This window comes from Mustela erminea, chromosome 11 (genome assembly GCF_009829155.1).
Source record: "Mustela erminea isolate mMusErm1 chromosome 11, mMusErm1.Pri, whole genome shotgun sequence".
NCBI classification, from domain to species: Eukaryota; Metazoa; Chordata; class Mammalia; order Carnivora; family Mustelidae; genus Mustela; species Mustela erminea.
Window position 1 is genome coordinate 43,200,273 of NC_045624.1, and position 20,277 is coordinate 43,220,549.

Genomic DNA, 20,277 nt, shown 5'->3' on the forward strand with positions numbered 1-20,277 from the left:
CAGGCTAGAAGTCCCTGTTTTATTGACCTCAAAATCACATTTCCCAAGATAATTATATGAATAGGTTTTACTAGAGGAAAATAAATAATTTTTCCTCACAACAACACTGCAGTTAAACTTGTAAAGTATATTCAAAGGAATACTGCAAGTATTCCTTTATTACTTCATGAGGAAGGTATTCCAAAGATCTTGGGAAGATACTAGTAAAACCCATAAAAGTAATGCAATAAATACATTTCAGTATTTACCCGGTAAAGAGCTCCTCTCTTAATCCCTATGCCAATATTTTCAAACCTGAAAAACGAAAGTTAACTTTACCAGCTTCACAACGCTAAACAGTTGTTCATGGTGTTCATGAGTCCCCAGCCTTCAAAAATCTGTCAGCTGATTAATACAACTTTTCCTGAGAAACATTTCCAAAATACAGCTCCCTAAAGTATATCTGGTAGTTTTCTAGAAAGAAAAGTGATTTTTTTTTAAGTTTTTTTCCTAAGTCTTAAAAAAAAAAAAGAAAAACTAAATAAAACTGTTTTCTAGTAAGACCAGTGACTATATTTGTACTTTGCCTTAACAAAACAAAACAAAACAAAACAAAACAGTTCAATCAAATCAGAAGTAACAGGTGAAGAGAAACAAACTCCCTGTAAAGACAATGAGTGCTTCGCTGAGCAGCAAATAAGCGGTTCCTCAGGGACTAAGTATTCAGGCAAGCGGCTTTCCCCATGCAAAAGGTTTTCATTCATAGGCCTTGTTTGGTTTGATCCATCCAACTTTGAACCCCCTGATTGGGTCACATAAGTGCTTTAGAAGGGGTTAGACTGCCTATCATTCACTCATTTGAAAGGTTTCAGTGATCACTTGTCACAAACCAAAGAAATCCTTCCTTAATGCTAAAAGGAAAATATTGTCTTAACAGCCTCTACACACCATCCTCATTTGAATTCACCCCCAAAGAAACCACAAATCAGTTCAATACTTTTCTTAACATTGGTCTGCATTTACACTGTGTGTGTGTTTTAATAAAGAACACTTGAATGTAGAAGTGTGACCTTTTTATAAGTTGTATATATTAAAGCCAACACATAAAGGACCCTAAGTAATTATTTTCCTTTACTGTTATGGACTAACTGGAGTGATGGGAGAGAAAGTGCTGTGCTCTGGAGTCTGGAGATGGGCAGTGGTAGTTTTTAGGGGTCTTGGCTTTTTATTTGTTTTGAGAGAGAGAACGCATGCATGCCTGTCAGTCGGGAAAGGGGTGAGGGGCAGAGGGAGAGAGAGAATCTTAAGCAGGCTCCATGCCAGTGTGGAGCCCAACCCAAGGCTCCATCTCACAACCCTGAGATCATGACCTGAGCCAAAATCAAGAGTCGGACACTTAACCTACTGAACCATCCAGGCACCCCAAGTAGTTCTGAAGTCCAACACCTAACTCCAGATGGGTTGTTCTGTGACAGGAAAACACAGGCACAGGCAAATCCAAAGGGAGGCCAAGGCAAAGAAGCAAGTCTAGTCAGGACAAATGAAGAAACCACAAGGGCACCCAAGGGTGGGAAGTGATTCTCTAAGGAGGAAGGGTTGCCAGGCAGGATTGAGAAGTTACCCGGTGGGAAGGAGGGCTTGCTGGGAGGATTAATGCTGGGCAAGTGAGGCACCAAAGGTTCTGGGCTCCATGTCTGTCTAACCTTCCTGCCCATTTACAAACAGAAAACAATGTTCAAAAAACCTTTCCATCCATGTTATGATTCTGAAATAAATGGGCAGTAGCTTTCACTCTCTTCTCCATGGCATCAGCAGAATCATGAGTAACTAACATTTCTCAGGGTTTTTGCTGCTTCTTCTTGGGATCCACTGGTAAACAAAGGGCTTAATAATTACCCAAAAGAGGAATATTTGGTGAGTGCCAAGAAATACAGCAACAGAAGGGACTCACCCTCCAAAACGATAGTAAAGGAAATACTAAAGAAAACCCACTTTCTTATTTGAGCACCTACTGCCTTCTCCTTATGTCATATTTCATTACAGTCCTGGCATACCAGTTTGGCCAGCAAACAATTTCTTCTCTACAGTTTCCAGCCTAATTTGTAGGCAAATCTCTTCTTTCCCTCAACGTGAAATACAATACCTTTCTGCAATGAGAGGGAATTTGTTCCATCTATGCCCAATTAGTGGCTGTGATTCCCCAACCCAGCTCTCCACTTGCTCACTGGAACATTCCCAGCCTCTCACTCCAAGAGCCTTAATAATCTTCATCACAGGAACACCAACCTGGGGAAACTGATGAGAATCAGGATGGCACCCGTAGTGTGGAGTAAGTCATGGTTGAGTTCTTCTGCATAAACCACATGCTTCCACATCAGATCCAGTGTTTCCTTACCGTCTGAAATTACATCAAGCTGGGATTTGGTTTGAATTAAAAGGGAGGGGTCGTTTGGTGGGTAGGTTGGGGGGAGGGCCCTGAATTGGCACTGGAAGAGTTAGGGCCACCTGCTGGGAGAGCCTTTGAAAATTGGACTCCTAAGACCAAGTTGCCTCTCTACATGCTCAGCGAACAAAGCCCCAATCCTGGTTAGCCCGTTTTCCCACATATCCATTCCTCCATGGCAGAGCCTGTGAAAGGAGCTGAGGATGCAAAGACCAACAGGTCACAGTTCTGGAGCGAGGACACTTTACCCTTCAGAGAGAGAGAGGGCAGGCAACAAAGGTTTCCCAGAGAAGGGGACACTTGAGCTGAGCCCCCAAAGAGGAAGGTGATAGGAGAGGAAGGTCCAAAGGGAAGGCAGAGCCACTGGAATGGATTGCTAGTGGGTAAGTATCACAGTGCTTCGGCAGCCTGGTCCGTCTGCCTTTCTCTGAGGAGTCCAGCCTCACTGTGCTTTCCTCCCTTTGTGGGCCTGCAACATCCACCTACTCTCCTTCCTTCTAACTCACAGGGCTCTGCCTTCTCCCAGACAACTCTGCTCTCTCTTCTGTGTCAGGGCCACACTCACTTCCTCAGAGAAGCATTCTTGACTTTCCAACCACGTGGGAGTCCCTGTATTGAACAGAGACTGCATCAACCATCAGAGCAGTCATTTTATGGTTCCTGTGAGATTCTTCAATTAAAGTCCGTTTCCTCCATGTGGCTGTAACCCCGAGGGCAGGGACAGTGTTTCTTTCAGTCCTCCTATTGTATTCCCACCACTAAGCATAGTGCTCATAGATACTCTGCTGGTATCTCTGATGGTACGACAGAAAGGGTGAATAAATGAAATGAGCCCACAAGGCATAGAACTATATGCTCCAGAAGTGTGAGTGCTGCATGGCCAGAGTGAAGAGTGTGTGTGGTGGGTAGAGGATGCCAGGAGAGAAACCAGAGAATGTCGTGGAGCAACTGGGTCCACCAAGACTGTGAATTTGAATTTGAGACTGAAAGCTATGGGGATCCACTGAAAAAGAGGAGGGGAGTGGTTGTCTGAAAAACACAACACAGAAAAGACCCCAAATGTGCTTAAGTATTTGGGTCATAAGGAGCCAGTGAGAAGAGAGTTGGATCTTTAACTGACACAGGGGTGGGAAACATTGTGGTTTAGTAATCCAATTGAATTTGCTCAACAGGCAGTAAATGCAATTTGCTCTGAACCATAATTATATATGAATTTTATTTTTTCCTCCAAAAATTTCCCAGAAGAATCAATTACACTCTGATTTTAAAAAACAAAACAGCATCTGAACTTGTGCACACTGAAGTTCCCTTATCTAGCTTTCTCACCTTATTTATCTTTTGTTCTATTTTAATTTGGATTAAATCCTCCACATATGTGCAAATTAAATGGATTTACTTTTGTCACAGTGCTTGAAGCAGTTTTCACATAGATCTGTTTTGCTTTGCTTATGTCTCAACCATACCCTTTCTGTGTGTTTTAATCATTATTTGGCAAGGGATTTTCAGATGTAATTAAAAGCAGCTAATCAAATCAAAAATTTACATGGAAAGTTTTATAAACCTGTGCCACATTACCCCCCAAAATGTAAATAGTATCAATATGAAAGCTGCACTAGGTTTCACAAATAAGAATATGAACTGTATAAAAGTTCTTCAAGTATAAACTGTTGAACAGAGAAGGCCCAAATCTGAAATTAGCCTTTTTAAATCTGCTAAATATTTACACAGCAATAAAATACGGAGGAGCTTTAGAGGAATTTAGAGGAATACAGAGGTAAGAACAGTAGCAAGTATAATTGTTGATGTTTAATTTGCTGATAATGTAAGAAAGACTGTATTTATTTAAGGGAGATTCAGTTGAATATATGGTTTTAAAGAAATGTAATTTTAACATTAAGTAAGGGTATGTAACCTTGAATAGCTTGACCTGTGAGGTTTAAGTACTTTGTTTCTGATGAAGTTTAATGACTATGTATCTTAAAATTTTTAAGAGGGGAAGAAACAAAATAGTATTGCTTGAGCTTCTACTTATGTGGCAAGCAAGAATCAAACCAAAAGATTTCTATTATTTGGCTCAGCTTAGTCTGCGCAGCTGGCTGAGGTAAGCATATTTTATTCTCTTTATATATACTAAGAACTGAGTTTCAGAAATTTGTTGACACTTGCTTTATGGCCAAGCATATGGTCAACTTAGGTGGATATTCTATGGGCACTTAAAAATTACATGTATTCTGTCATTGTTAAATGTGCTGTTTCATAGATGTTTATTAGGATGATAAGGTTGTTCATGTCTTCTATATCCTTATTAATGTTCTGTCCATTTGCTCTCTCAGTCGATTTTTGAGAGAAGATTATTGAACTCTTGGGACACCTGGGTTAAGCATCTGCCTTAGGCTCAGGTCATGATTCCAGGGTCCTGGGATCAAGTCCTGCATGGGACTCCTTACTCAGAGGCAAGCCTGCTTCTCCTTCTGCCTGCTGCGCCCCCTGCTTGCACTCTCTCTCTCTCTCTGACAAATAAATAAAATCTTAAAAAAAAAAAAAAAGATTATTGAAATCTCTAAATTGTAACTATAGATCTATTTTTTTTTTAGCTGTCAGTTTTTGCTTATGTGTTTTGAAGTTGTTATTGGATGCATACACATTTAAGATTGTTATGTCTTCTTAATGTATTACCCTTTTATTGTTGTTACCCTTTTATTTCTGACAATCTGTTTTGAAGTCCACTTTCTCTGATATTTATATAGTCATGCCAGCTTATATATGACTAATGTTTGCATGGTATATCTTTTTCCTCCTTTTATTTTAACCTAACTGTCCCTTTATGTTAAAATTTTGATCCTTGTAAACTGCATTTATGTAGGTCTTGCTTTTTAAATCCAGTCTGATAAAAATCACACTCAGTGTAATTATTAGTATTAGTATTGGATAGAAGTCTACCATTTTGCTACTTGTGTTCTATTTTCCCTAGATTTTTATTCTTTAACTTTCCTTTCTCTTTTGGATTGAGTATTTCTTAGAATTCTATTTTATGTCCTATAGTGCCTTCTATACCTATTTGTTTGTTTTAGTGCTTGCTTTGGGGTTTACTACATTTAATGTAAACACATCTTATCACAGCTTATCTTCAAATATTATTATATCACTTGATGTGTAATGCAAAAAGATTACAACAGTATACTTCCAATTCTCCTATCCTTGGTACTACTTTATTTCTACATATGTAATAAATTTCTACATATGTAATAAATATTGAAATATGTTATTTTTGCTACAAATATCCAATTTTATTTTAAATGAATAAAATGAAGAACAAGTTTTATATATTTACCTGCATGTTGACTATATCTGGCACTCTTCATCTTTGTGTAGATCTGAGCTTCCATCTGGATAATAAATACCAAAATGTTTTATTTTTGCTACATTTTCTTTTCATTCTTTTCAATGAAAAAAATTGAGGGAAAGGTTTTATATATATATTTATATTTACCTGCATGTTTATTATTTCTGGCACTCATCATTTCTTTGTAAATATTTGAGTATCTTTCTGGAATTATTTACCTTTAGCCTGAAGAACTTTTAAAATATTTATTGTAATGCATATCTGCTAACAATGAACTACAAACTCTCTTGGTTGGTTGATAGGAAAATATTTTTATCTTAATTCTTTTTTTGAGGGACATTTTTATTGGATATAGAATTTTTAGCTGATAGTTATTCTTTTAGCATATTAAAGATGACATTCCATTGTCTCCTAGTTTGCATTGTCTGCACAGAGAAGTCATCAGTTCTTTTGTCTTTGTTTTCCTATATGAAATGTATCTTTTCCACTGGCTGCTTTTAAAATTCCCTCATCATCACTGGTTTTCAGCAAATTGATTATAACATGCCTTGGTATGATCTTCTTTATATTTTGTTTGGCATTTATTAAGCTTCTTAGATTAGTGGGTTTACAGTTTTCATCAAACTTGGAAAAATTTCACCCATTATGTCTTTAAATAGTTTTTTTCCCTCCCCACCCTTCAACCACCAACTTCCTTCAGGAACTCAAGTTATATGTATTTTAAAAGGTCCTTGATATTTTCACAGGTTATGGAGAGTCTGTTTATTTTAAGGCTTTTTTATTTCTGAACTTTGGTTTGGGTAGTATCTATTGCTATGTCTTCAAGTTAATTAATCTTTTCTTTTGCAATGTCTAATTTGTTTCTTTTGTAGTGTCTAATAGCCAGTGTATTTTCTACTTCATATATTATATTTTTCTCTAGAAGTTCCATTTGCTTTTTTAAAATATTTTCCCTTTCTCTTCTCATTTGATTTTTAGGTGCCATCAGTGACAGATATAAAAATTATTCCACCATGGGAAAATGTTTCCTAAAATCAACTTGATCATTCCAATAGTAGTTGTATAGTGGAAATGGAAGAGCCACCTTATGAATGTACAAAGGGGACACTGACTTCTGTATCAGTAGTGATACACTGGCAATATAAATAATAAAAGAAAAAAAAACAGAATCAGTAGGCATAATAGATGGTAGACTGGTTTTGTGTCAGACAGACCTGAATTTATATCCTTAATTCTACCATCTATATAACTTTGGGCAAATTCCTTAACAGTTTCATCACCTGAACAATAGAAATAACTTCTTAATAAGGCTGTTAAGAAGATTATATGCTATATGAATAGAACTCAGTGTCTGGTACATAGTATAAACTCAATAAAGGCCCATTCTCATTATTTTATTATTATTTATAAACTTGTACAAATACTTTTCATATCAAAAAAAGAATTTTTATTCTTCTTGTCTTTATCTAAACCATTTGTCTAGACTTTAAGTCCATATAGAATAGAAACCAACTTACTGAAACTGTGCTGTTTCAGATAATAATCAACCATCTAAAAATGATTAAAAAAGATACAAAGCCATCTTTCTCTAATACATTAGTTGGGCACTTGTTACTTTGCATGGATTGCCGAGAAAATCCTCTCTCAATAAATAAGCATCTCATTATTGGTGTCAATGAAGCCTAGCAACACATCTTTCAAGAGTGCTGATTAACAAATACCATTATGGCAAGGCACATTTCCTAAGCCAGGATAGTTTCTGTTTATGATGTTTTAATTGTTGAAATGGGACCTGTACCAAACCAGATGTGTTCTCCTCTAGGCACTCATTGAGCTAGATTCCTCTATAATCAGATGACTCTACATCCCAGTTTGCTTAAAACTATTCCAACTTGTGCCTTTTATCTGAAAATAATTATTAATAGTGCCCTCTTTCACTCCCCAAAGTGTTCAGATAATCAGTCATATGGTTACCCTATGTATAATCATTTACCAACTATATTCTACAACACATTTGGTAGATGTCATACGTATTATTGTGCTGTTGTTACTCTTATAGGTGATCAAGGGTTAAGACCTATATTAACATCTGGAATGTAAGAAATACCACCTGGTAAAGCAAATTTCTTATAAGCCAAGCTCACTGTGAATTTAGAGAAAACACATTGCAAGTTAATTAGAAAATGAAAGAGGGGAACTAGATTTCAACGGTACTGCCAAATAAAGTGTTTACAGGATGAGGAGATACAGATGGGATTGTTAGATCAGAAAGTTAATATTTGCAAAAATTTCTGTCTGCTATTAATCCTTGGCTACAAATGTGGCTACTGTATGGTAATTCCCAAGGATTGAGGGTGATGTGAGGGAGGTAGTTGGTAGGAGAAGAAATCAAAATCTAAATAGAGAATAGGTATACATAATTAGATAAGGCATCTTCAATATAATATAACATATAATTTTATATTCGAAGAACAAAAATACCCATTGTTTTCTTAAACCAAGGAAAGTAAAATTTAACCAAACCTTCTCTAACAAAGCTATACAGGTATTTGCAAATTGGGGCACATCCCTCAAGGACTGAAATTTATCAGAATCTTGAGGGAGATCAGGTACATGAGGTTTTAGTTGCCAGATTTTTTTATGGTGACATAAATTATGCAACCAAAAGAGTACATAAAACCTATAAATATGTTTTTTTAAAAATAAGGAAATGGATAAAAGATTTGTTCACTAATCAGCTCAAAAAATAAAACAGGTCTTCTGACGTTCCTCTTCAGTGGTATTTTCTTCTTCCACCATCTCCAAAAGACAACCTCAATTCTAAAACTTTGTTAATCTCTGCCTTACAGTTTGTCATCCAGGTATATGTCCTAAAACAGTAATTGTTGAGTGTTGCCTTTGAACTTTTAATAAACAGGATTATAATATACACATTCTGTAATTTGCTTCTGTTGCTAAAAAAAATGTTTTTGAGTTCATCCATGTTAATCCTAGTAGTTTTAATTAACTTTCATTGCTGTATATTAATTCATCATAAGAATATATTATAATTGGTCAACTCTACTATTGCTGAATATTTGGATAGTTTGGAGGGTTTCTGCTTATGAGTAATGCTTCTGTTAACATTCTTATAAGTTTTTCTTAGGCATGACTGCAAGATTTCCTCTAGGGTAGACATCTAGAAATGTAATTCCTGGTTATAGTTTATGTGGACATGCAACTTTGCTAAGAAATGCCAAATTCTTGGGTTGAGCCAATGGATACTCCTACCTCCAACAGATGTGGGTGTTGGCTGTTCCATATCCTTTCCAAGCATTGTTATTTTAGACTTTTTCATTTTTTCCTACCTAGTAGATGCAAAAATCTTATTGTGGCTTAATTTGCATTTATTTGATTATTTAATGAGATCATGCTTTTAAAATTTCATTTTTAGTATGTTATTTCCATTCTGCAAAAAAACATCTTTCATGGTTTTGCTTGTGTTTCTATTAAGATGTCTCTTTCTTATTCATTTGTTTAGGGGGTCCTCATACATTCTGGATACTAATCCTTCACTGGTTATATGCATTGGAAATATTTCCTCCCATTTTGTGAAATGATTTTATTTTCCTTATAGTGTCTTTTAATGACCATAAATTTTTAATTTTAAAACAATTCAATTCAACAATAGTTTCCTTTATGACTATGATTTATTAAATTAAGAAATCCCTCACTAACCTGGGGTCATAAAAATATTCTCCTACATGTTTTTCTAACATACTTATAGTTTTTTCTTTCACATTTAGGTATTTAATCCAACTGAAATTGATTTTTCCGTATGTTAAAGTGTGAGTAGTACTTCAGTAATTTCATTTTTTCCCAATATAGTTATACAATTGCTTCAGCACCATTTATAAAAAGTCCATTCTTCACCCATTGTTAGGCAATATGTCTTTCATGTTTGGACATATCTGTTTCTGGACACACTATTATGTTACATTGGCCTATTAATATATACCAGCATTAACTGCACACTGCCTTGAGCTTTAATTAGACTTGACATTTGGTGGAGCAAGTTCTTCAGTAATGACTGTTTTGGGGTGAATCAGATTGTCAAAGTCCATAAAAAGTCCTGCTGGGATTTTTTTTTTTTTTGAATAGCATTAAAAATCTATAAATCACTATTATTCCTCATTTTCTTAGAACATGATCTCTTTGTCCACTAATTTAAGTTTTATGAATTTTTAAAAGATTCACTTATCTATTTGAGAGAAAGAGTGAGAAAGTGAGAGTAGGGGGAGAGGCAGAGTGCAAGAACTCCCAAGCAGATTCTCTGCTGCATAAGGAGCAATCCCCATGATCCATGAGATCATGACCTAAGCTGAAATGAAATCAAAAGCCAGATGCTCAACTGATGAGCCACCCAGGTGCTCCTAAGTTCTATGAATTTCTATATAAAAGGTTTACATATTTTTGTGAGACTTTTCCCTAGGCATTTTATATTTTTATTGACAATTTAAGTACTATCCTTATGTTAAAATTTCATTTTCTAACTTCCAATTGTTACTGAAGAAACATAAAACTCACTTTTACATAAGGTTTGGTGCCCAACAAACTTGCTCTTAATAATAAAAATAGTTTATCTGTAATTCATCTGTAATTTAGATGGGGAGATTTCTATATAGACAATCATAATATGTACAAATAATGACAATTTTGTACTTTCCTTTCCAATCCACATATCTTTAAATCATGTTCTTTTTCTACTACTGACTGAGATCTCCTGTAAGAAATTGAAGGAGTGGTTTCTTAAGAGTGATGGCCAAGAGTCCCAACCCTCATCCCCTCATAGAAACATTTTAGCAACTACTCATGAATGAAAATAGTTCTGATAAAGCTCCAGGGTATAAGTAAGAAGCTGCAGCAACCCAGTGCAGCACAATTACTGGGGATGGCTGCATAGAAAATTGTAGGAAACATTTATCTGCATTGCCCATCTCTGACGGCAGCACAAACTGGTGCCAAGTGGGACCCTCTAGATCACAAGTTCCCCTCATGGGAGAAGTGGAGAATAGGAGGACCCCAGCAGCCTTTATCACCACCATAGACATCCACAGCCTTTGCCACATAGGATCTCTACAGTCTTTTCATGGCTTGATAGCTCATTTCTTTTTAGCACTGAATGTTATTCCATTGTCTAGATGTACCACTGTATATTTATCCATTAACTTAAAGACATCTTGGTTGCTTCTATTTGTGGACAATTATGAATAAAGCTGCTATAAACATTTATATGCAGCTTTTTTGTGTAGACATTAACTTTCAACTCATTTGGGTAAATATGAAGGAGCACAATTGCTGAACTGTATGTTAATTATGTTTAGCTTTTGTAAGGAACTTCCAAATTGTCTTCCAAAGTGGCTGTACCACAATGCATTCTCACAATGAATGATTGTTCCTGTTGCCCCACATTCTCACCAGCACTTGGTGTTGTTAGTACTGTGGTTTTGGCCACTCTGACAGAAGTGTATTTGTATTTTGTTGTTTTAATTTCCAATTCCCTAGTGACATATGTTGTTGAGCATATTTTCATACACTTATCTGCCATTTGTGTATCTTCTTTGGTTACATGTGTGTTGAGGTTTTTCTTGTCCATTTTTAAAATCAGGATGGGTTTTTCCCCCCTTCTTGCTGAGTTTTAAGAGTTCTTCATATATTTTGGATAATAGTTTTTTATCTGTGAAGACAGGTCTGTGGCTTGTCTCATCATTCTTTTGACAATGTCTTTCATGGAGCATAAGCTTTTAATTCCAAAATCCAGCTCATCAGTTTGCTCTTTCATAGTTCATATCTTTGGTTTTATACCTAAAAGCCATCACCATACCTAAGACAATTTAAGATTTTCTCCTATGTTATCTTCTAGGAGTTTAATGGTTTTGTGCTTTACATTTAGATTGATGAGCCGTTTTGAGTTACTTTATGTCATGTTTGTCAGGTCTCTGTTTAGCTTCCTTTTTTTTTTTGCATGTGTATGTCCAGGAGATCCAGCACCACAGACTGCACAATTGAAGATTGTAAGAGAGATTATATGAATTAATGCCACTGTGGGGATCAATTATATACATGCAAATGATGGTAGGCACTTAAATGAAGAACAAAGGCAGACAGGCATCAGAGGAGGTGATGAAATTGGAAGCCAGCCTGGAGAAAAGTACATCACTGTTACTGGGAAGGAAAGAAAGGACCAGATCCAGATGGCATTGGTTTCAGAAGTAGAGTGAAGTGTGTGTGTGTGTGTGTGTGTGTGTGTGTGTTTTATGATTTGTTTGGGAAAAGTTGAAAATAAATCCCAACTCTCATTCTCTACCCATCCTATGTGTGATTAAAGTCTGGGGAATGTTTAATGTTTTCTCACAGAATTACTTGTTAATTGCTTTTATTTTTTTTATTTTTGTGAGCTGCTGAGTGTGAAAGATGAGGATTACACACCATCATTTTCCCCAAGGAATGAATAAATCCTTAATTTTATCCCAAAAGACTTAGTAAAATAAAAGCTTCAGTTTCCTTACTTATGACTAGAGACCTAAAAAAGATTTCTTAATTTTCATCCTCAAAAAAGTAACATCTCACCTAAATTCAGGAAGACAACATGAAAAGACTAAGTGAATAATACAAACCTAAACTTCACTAAATGGTTAAGTGACTAGAGTCTGGGCTTAAATAGCATTCTGTCTTATGTGAGAAGATAGTTTCTACATCTTTTTCTACATAAAAGCATTCAGTTTCAGTTGTTCCCCATATTCAGATGATCTTAATGTTTTAAAGGAATGCCTGGCACATAGAAATGGGAGTTTACAAGTGATACCATGAGCTTCCCTCTCTGAAACTGGTACCAGGTGGAAAAAAAACATTGATTACTGTGGCATGTTAAACAGAGTTTAGCTAAATTAATAGCACTTTAACCCTCACTCTCACCAATTTGATGATCCTAGAGCCAATAAAGCAGCTGTGGTCCTCTCAAAGTTGATAGCCTACTTTGTACTTTTTATCTAACATATATTCTTCAGCCAGCTGAGATGGAGAACTTATTTAACCTCTTTGGCGGCTTCTCTTGGAGTAGTTGCTGATAAGGGTCAGCAGAACTGTCCCCGAATATGCAAGGTGCAACATCTTGCTACAGAATCAAGGCCATACACTAGAGAATATAGCTCTGCTAGTCCATATGGCTTGTTGATACCTCTAAGGGAAAAACTAATTACCAAAAATGAAAAGTGGAAGTGTACTTAGAGTTGAGCCCAAAGCTAGGCATACTGGAAGAGACTTAGAGTATACTTAACATTAGTTTTAATACTTCCTTACAAAATCTGCCCTCCTCACTCCCAAGCACATACTCTTGTCTCAGACAACTTTTGCAGTTATATTTTATGGGAGAAAAAAAGCAAATGAACTCTTCAAAGCATACTTTCTATTCTGACCCTAATGCTATAATAGAGGTAGATTTACCGTGACACTAATGAGGCTTAAACTTCTGGGCACTTTCCTTACCTAGGAAATACACATGGTCATATGCTTTTATAAAATCAGAAAAAGCTATCTTAATTATGACAGGTAAAGACCTCTGTCTCTTCCATTTGTCTTCCCCTAGTATCGGGCATTGGAGCAGCTGTGGACTTGGGAATCTGGCTAAGGGGAATTGAATTGGGGAGACATTCAACTTGGGCTAATGAGATGTAATTATGTGGCTTACAGTCAACTTTGAATATGGTTAAATTATTGCTAGCCGTTCTGCTGCAGGGATTCTAGGAGCTCCTCTACTGCCCGTTGTTCCTCCTTACTGTCATGAGAGGAAAGAGCAAAAAGCTGCAGCGCTAGATGAGAAATGGCACCAGAAGGGTAAGTCTGGTGGAGATAAATCATGGTTTGAAACATATGGAATCTGACATTCTGAACACCAGACATCTAAAGTGTAAGTAGATTCCTGTTTCAGGGACACCAAGAGAAAGTGGGTGTTCTTGCCTGTGAGGCATATTTGGTAATTCAGAGTGTAGAATTACAGACCCCTTGTCCAATAACATCCTTTGTCACACAGCTACTATATAAAAATCAATACAAATTATTCTGCTATAAGCAAGAGAACTGTAACAAAAACATTTTCAAATAATGCTATGATTAATGTATGAAGATGAGATGATAAATTTTAAATAGAAAAAACAGACTCCTGAATTGCTTAATAACCAGCTAATGAAGAAGAGTGAATCATATGAAGACAATGGAGAAATATTTAATATGTGGCTGCTCTGACATAAAATTCTGCTGCTGATGAAGATGAGGACCACTTCAGTGAGGATACTGATGACGAACTGGTTAAGGAGAGTTATCAAGTCAATGGCTATTTAAAATTTGTCACTGAATAAGAAAACTTGAAATGCCCTGAAATCTTATATTGTGCATATGAAAGAAGCTTGATGAAGGTTTTTCTAAATATATTAATAAGCCTGAAAACTTACACACTTTAATAAGTTATAGAACAGAAAAAACTTTTATAAACTATCAGTAACTTTTTAGATGTTTGGTCAACAATGCCAGAGGAAAATTAAGTTATCTTTTAATTCACTCTACAGAAAATGAAATTATAAAACTGTTGATAATTGAAGATGTAAACAAAGAATATGTGGCCAAAAATCAGTAGAAGTATTAAAAAGCTATATGAATCAGTTAATAATATAAATATATTATTTTTATGATTTTGTGATAGATCTTTTTGTCAATTGTGAACTTTTTACAAATGTGTAATTTGTTCTTATTCTTTTTTATTCTAAATAAACATATCCTTAGGATCTAATGTTGTATTAGAATTATTCTTTTTCTTTAAAGGTGCTCCAAAATGTATACATTTCAGATACTCAAAAAATCTGAATCCTATGTTCAAATCACTGTCACCTAAGTACTCATGGAAAATAAAAGGTCATAAAGTATTGAATTTATAAGAATCATACTTCTCTTTAAAGTCAAATTTAAGTAAATATAGTAGAAGAATCTTTTTAGCATCTTCTTAGCATAATCTGCAAAAACAAATTAGGAAAGTAGGATCACAGATTTCTCCATTATTCTATGACTTGTTGACTTCCTTCAAGAGATTGATTCACTACATTAATATATCAAGAATTTACTAAACAGCATAAATAATCCAAGAAAAGTTGTGTCCAAGAAGTTTGCAAATATACCCCAACTGGAAAGAAAAATTCAACTTCTGAAATAGAGTAAGTGAGGGATACTGTGAAGAGGCAGGGAGTTCAGGACTTTTCAAGAGGGAAACATGACTACCAGCAACAGTAGCTAGAAAAATCTTGAGATGTGCTAATATTGATTTATTCACACCCACCTGTTACAGAAATGATTTAAGATGCTTAGAAGAACCTGTCATTCGACAAGAGAGAATATAGTGAAAAATGGAGCAAATAAAAAGAGAAAAAAGAGCATGTAATAAGGAGCCAGAAAATGGGACTAAGAGGCATGACCCACAAAATCTTCCCCACTGTTCTAAGAGGGCCTCAAATGCAGCTCTTAGTATCCAGATGAAGAGATAAATTTATTCAGACTGAACTTCGGAGGAAGGATTTGGGTCTGGGTTGAATATAATTAAAATAAAACAACAGCAAACCTGAGAACGAGGGCTTTGCAACATTTTTCTCACAGCAGCCTGAACAGAGACCCTCTCTCTGGTACACAGATGAAGCACTGGGGGATGTGATCACTCTAACAGGCATCTTATTCTGATTAGGTCTTGGCAATTGTGCTGCACTGTAAGTTACACCTTTTAAAGTCCAACTCAACAAAACCCTTAACACATGGGATGTCACACAGCTTCCATAATTCAGCCATAAAAACAGAAAAATAACACCAGCTAATTCAACATTGCATAAATAAAAAGTCTATAAAAAGGATAACATCTGACATAATCTAAAGTGCATATTGAGCCTTGTGTCCTGTGTATTGCTCTTTCAGAAACCTCTGTAATATTTTCATATTTAATTAATATTTTGCTTTTTGCATCAGAATATGTTAAGGACATAAAGAAAAAACTATAATTTTCAATATAATCTTAGGCTATATATTACTGCTATAAATAATAATAACCCTGTTATTCTGATGATAATATATCTACTCTGAGCCTTTGAGAATTATTGGAGCACAACATCAAAGAAGTTTCTCTAAAACTCATGCTATTGATATACCAAATCCTAAGTAACAAGAGTATATTACCAATTATTTTATATATAACTAGCACTGATATCCTGAATGATATACACAAGGATGGGATCTATTCTCTTATTACAAGAACAATACATATTCATTAAAGAATACTCTGAAAATACAGATCAGCAAAGAGAAAAAAATTAGAGACTGTAAGGTACAACCAAGGCTGAAAACCCCCAGTTTGGGTGCCTCCCATCAGCCTGTCCCTCATCAGCTCTCTGACCATTTTGGACACACTCTTAATCTCTGAACAGGAGGCCATGGATAATACCTGTTGGCTCATAAGAAGGATATTGGAGCCATGGCAGATGACCACTGTCAATCCTGTATTTATAAAATGCTTCTAAAGGAGTTTAAACACGCCTCACATACATTTTATTTTTATTTTTCTGCCCATCTTTACCTACATTTTTATGTGATAGGGAATCACGTACACTGTAACAGACTACTGATTAGTCAGAGGCAACTATTAAAAAAAAAAAAAAGAGGTCTTGTTGCTTAACTACTTCTAATCCAGAGAATAATTTTTTTTATTAATGTAATTACAACAAAGCCATTCATAACATATCTGATGTTCTTCAACTTGAGGAAACTCCTGTGGTTTCAGGTATGCTTGACCTGGCTAGTTCCTTGTGAGCTGGGGAACCAAAAAGCTTAGAGAATGGGGGCGACTGCGGCACAGACTCCATAACTGACTTGCTTCTCTTGCTTCTGTACATATAGATTTAAGTGGGCATAGCACAACTAACATGAGCCCAATTTGTGCTCACATGGGATGGGAACATGTCTGGCCATGTCTGAATGACTGCTGTGGGAATGGGCAAGGCTATTTACAAGACTGCTAAAGAATCTTTGGGGAAAGTTAATCATCCTAAAGCAGAGCCCACAGGAGGCACCAAGCATCGTCATCATCAGTGAAGGAAGAGAAAAATTGATCAAGGCAGATGAACACAGAAACATAAGAGAGAAAAAGAGTTAAAGAAAGATAGTTAGAAGGACACATACAAAGAAAGCGTGACTCAAAAAAAGAAAAAAGACAAAGACAAAGGAGAACAGAGATTAGTACATGGACATATGCACAGCACAAAAAACAACCACAGAACAGGGCACCTGGGTGGCTCAGTGGGTTAAAACCTGCCTTCAACTCAGGTCATGGTCTCAGGGTCCTGGGATCGAGTCCCGCATTGGGCTCTCTGCTTGGCAGGGAGCCTGCCTCCCCCTCTGTCTGCCTGTCTCTCTGTCTACTTGTGATCTCTGTCAAATAAATAAATAAATAAATAAATAAAATCTTAAAAAAAAACACAAAACACCACAGGAACCAAACACCCCAAAATTTAAAAAAATAAAATAAAATAAAAGGAAGAGAGAGAGAGGCATAACACAGAAACACCTTTTTAAGAAGTAATATACTTGTCTTATAACCTTTCTTGAATGAAGTTGTTAAAGATGATCAGAAGCATTGCATTTCTGCAACTAGTCATTTGCGGAGCCATGACATCTCTTACTGGTCCCCACACGCTGGGTGAAATTAACCTAATGGTTGATTCTGGTCCAACGTCCACTTCCATGCTTGACAATTAAAAAATATTACATCTTCTGCTGCATCTCCTAAAAAAGAATGCTAGAAATAATAAATAAGATATCCTCTGCAGTTCTTTGACATTTCACATATAGAAAAACCATGAAACAGATCCCCCTTTATGCTGACTGACAGGCATTCTAAAACTGGCACAGACTTACTTTTAATTTATTTAAATCAGTCTGGAAATTGTAATTTTAACTTGAAATTGGCAAAATCTCTTTTATTTCTTGAATAGAAAAACCTTACATTTTAATTCTAATGTGTGAATCCTTTTAAAATCTGAATTTTTAAAAAAGGTGTCACCATGGGGTAATCTAAAGAGGATGTTAATATACTATCTTCCCTAAAAATATTTTAACATTTTCCTACAATACTAAAAACTTACCTTCTTCCATTTTTAGGATAACAGAGTAAATAGATCATATGAATATTCTGTGGTTTATTTATAAAACAATTATATTCAAGTCTTACCATGGAGTAGCAAAGTTTTCAATTCCTTTAAGTTTTTTTCGTTGAAGAAAATATGTAGAGAAACCAACTATAAAACCCTCTAATTATAAATCAAATCCAAGATATTGTTGGACAATGAGATGCTTTATTAAATTTGATACATTTACTATATAAGAATTCTGTGAGGAAAAAAAAAGGGCGGTATCAAATTACTTTGGAGCTAGGTCTCTGCATTATAAAGTATGTCCCCAAAAGATGTCTTCTCACCATACCCGATGGCTATAAGCATACAGATCACCAAAAAGCAGCAATAGCTTTTCCTGGTAAGACAAGTTTCAACTGACCTGCCCATGGTATTACAAGTTCTCCTACCAAAATAAAAAAGTCCCCCATCCCCATGTCTACATAGTATCATCTCCAAGCAGGTGAGATGGATGAAGCACCTGGACCAGCCCTACATCTGTGCTTGGCATGAGGTCCACACAGGGAAGGCCATCTTCCCCTCATCCAGACTCTACTTGAACTATTCCGAGACTCCTTGGAGGGGTGAAATGTCTAGAAAAAAGAAAGCGAGAGAGAGAGAGAGTGAGAGAGAAAGAGGTTTCAATATTGAAAAGGATATACAAATGATCAAATTCAGCTGCACCAATGTTGAGGGGAAGGATGGAGAAGTTGGAAAATAAGCAGCTTTGCAAAAGGTTCTCTGGTATAACAAGAACTGACCAGAGGTGCCACTGCCCCTGACATATCATTGGTGAAGGCCACCCATTTTCTTACCAGGCATGGGCGTCTCTGCAATGAGGTGTTTGTGGTTGGTAAACAGTTCAGTGGAATCTTGTTCTATTGATCTTTCCTCTAAGTCTGATTCTGGGATGGTAGTACAGCCACCTAGTTGGAAAAAACATACACAGTATTTTAAGCAGTGTGTAGGAAAATCTGCCTCTCCACACGGCAACCGCAGCTTAAGAACATACCAACCATAAAGATAACAAACGATGTGAAAACAATCTTCAGGAGCAGACCAAAAAGAATAATTTCAAATGTCTCTCTTTGGTGAAAAATACTGAGAATGAGTAATTGCCCCCAAAGACATCTTTGCAACACTTAGATCACTTAGCAACAACCGCAGTGGTGTTGTCTTTAAATTTATTCTTTTTGAATTCAGAAAGTACATATGTGATATCTGTAATATAAGGGCACATCAGCAGGAATTCTCTCTAATACCAGAGCATCAGAAGCTATAAAAACCAAAGCACATCGCCCACAGCTATGAAATCTTTCTTGAGCAAAGAAGAAGGTTGCTAGTGTCCTGAGATGGTGACTGTGGTGGCATTTCTCTGGACTTTGATTCTACCCCTGTGTCCAGCATCTCACAGTACAGACACAAACACCTCATAATTCAACAGCAAAGCCATATGCTGCATCGTGGAAGCTTTCAATTCCAAGTCAAATCCACAGTGACTTGAGGATGAGCCAGAACCACTGCACTTTTAAAATCCTGGGTATAGGGGTGCCTGGGTGGCTCAGTGGGTTAAAGCCTCTGCTTTCGGCTTGGGTCATGGTCCCGGGGTCCTGGGATCGAGCCCCGCATAGGGCTCTCTGCTTGGCAGGGAGCCTGCTTCCCACTCTCTCTCTGCCTACCTCTCTGCCTACTTGTGATCTCTCTCTCTGTCAAATAAATACATAAAAAATAATCCTGGGTATAAGTCATTTGATTTTATTCACCAAAATCTTGTAGGGGAAACTCATGTAAGAATTTCTTGACTGTATCTGTAACTTGATTTGACTAATTTGCTATCATTTCCTGGAAAATGTACGGACATGCTGTATACTATACAAATTGTTTTTCCAAAGCCATTCTTCTTGTTAATGTAGTGTGATTTTTTTTTTCCTTGTCAGAGACTTCTCACACATGGAGTCCAAAGCCTCTGTACTCAAGTTTTGCTTATGCATGAGGGGGTTTATAAGGAAAGACAGGGTGCACTGATTTGTAAACCACATGACTCAAATGAGAGGGAAGTGGCAAGATCCCACATCTGAAGGAGAAGACACCTTACCATTCATTCCTCTACATCAGCTCTGAACAAAGAAAATGGTGCCAAGGGAAACCTGAGAGAAAAGCATCTCCACATTCATCAAATAAGAATTAGAGGTAGCCTCAGAAGTTCCCCAACAGGATATGTTAGAATTCTTCAACAGCACAATGGAACTTGCCTGGCTGTATCTGAAAACAGCAAGGGTCTC

At 36.3% G+C, this 20,277-nt stretch overlaps 1 protein-coding gene across 3 annotated transcripts in view; it reads right to left on the reverse strand.

Moving 5' to 3' along the window:
- Positions 1-18,158: 18,158 nt before the first annotated feature.
- BBS9 (Bardet-Biedl syndrome 9) overlaps positions 18,159-20,277 on the reverse strand; it is a 446,163-nt gene continuing 444,044 nt past the window's right edge. For all 3 annotated transcript variants that reach the window (XM_032305995.1, XM_032305996.1, XM_032305993.1), the window contains 2 exons: positions 18,811-18,921; positions 18,159-18,588 (listed from right to left, as the gene is read on the reverse strand). In XM_032305995.1, the coding sequence (XP_032161886.1) occupies positions 18,557-18,588; positions 18,811-18,921 (143 nt within the window). In that variant the 3' untranslated portion in view covers positions 18,159-18,556. The remainder of the gene's footprint in view (positions 18,589-18,810; positions 18,922-20,277) is intronic.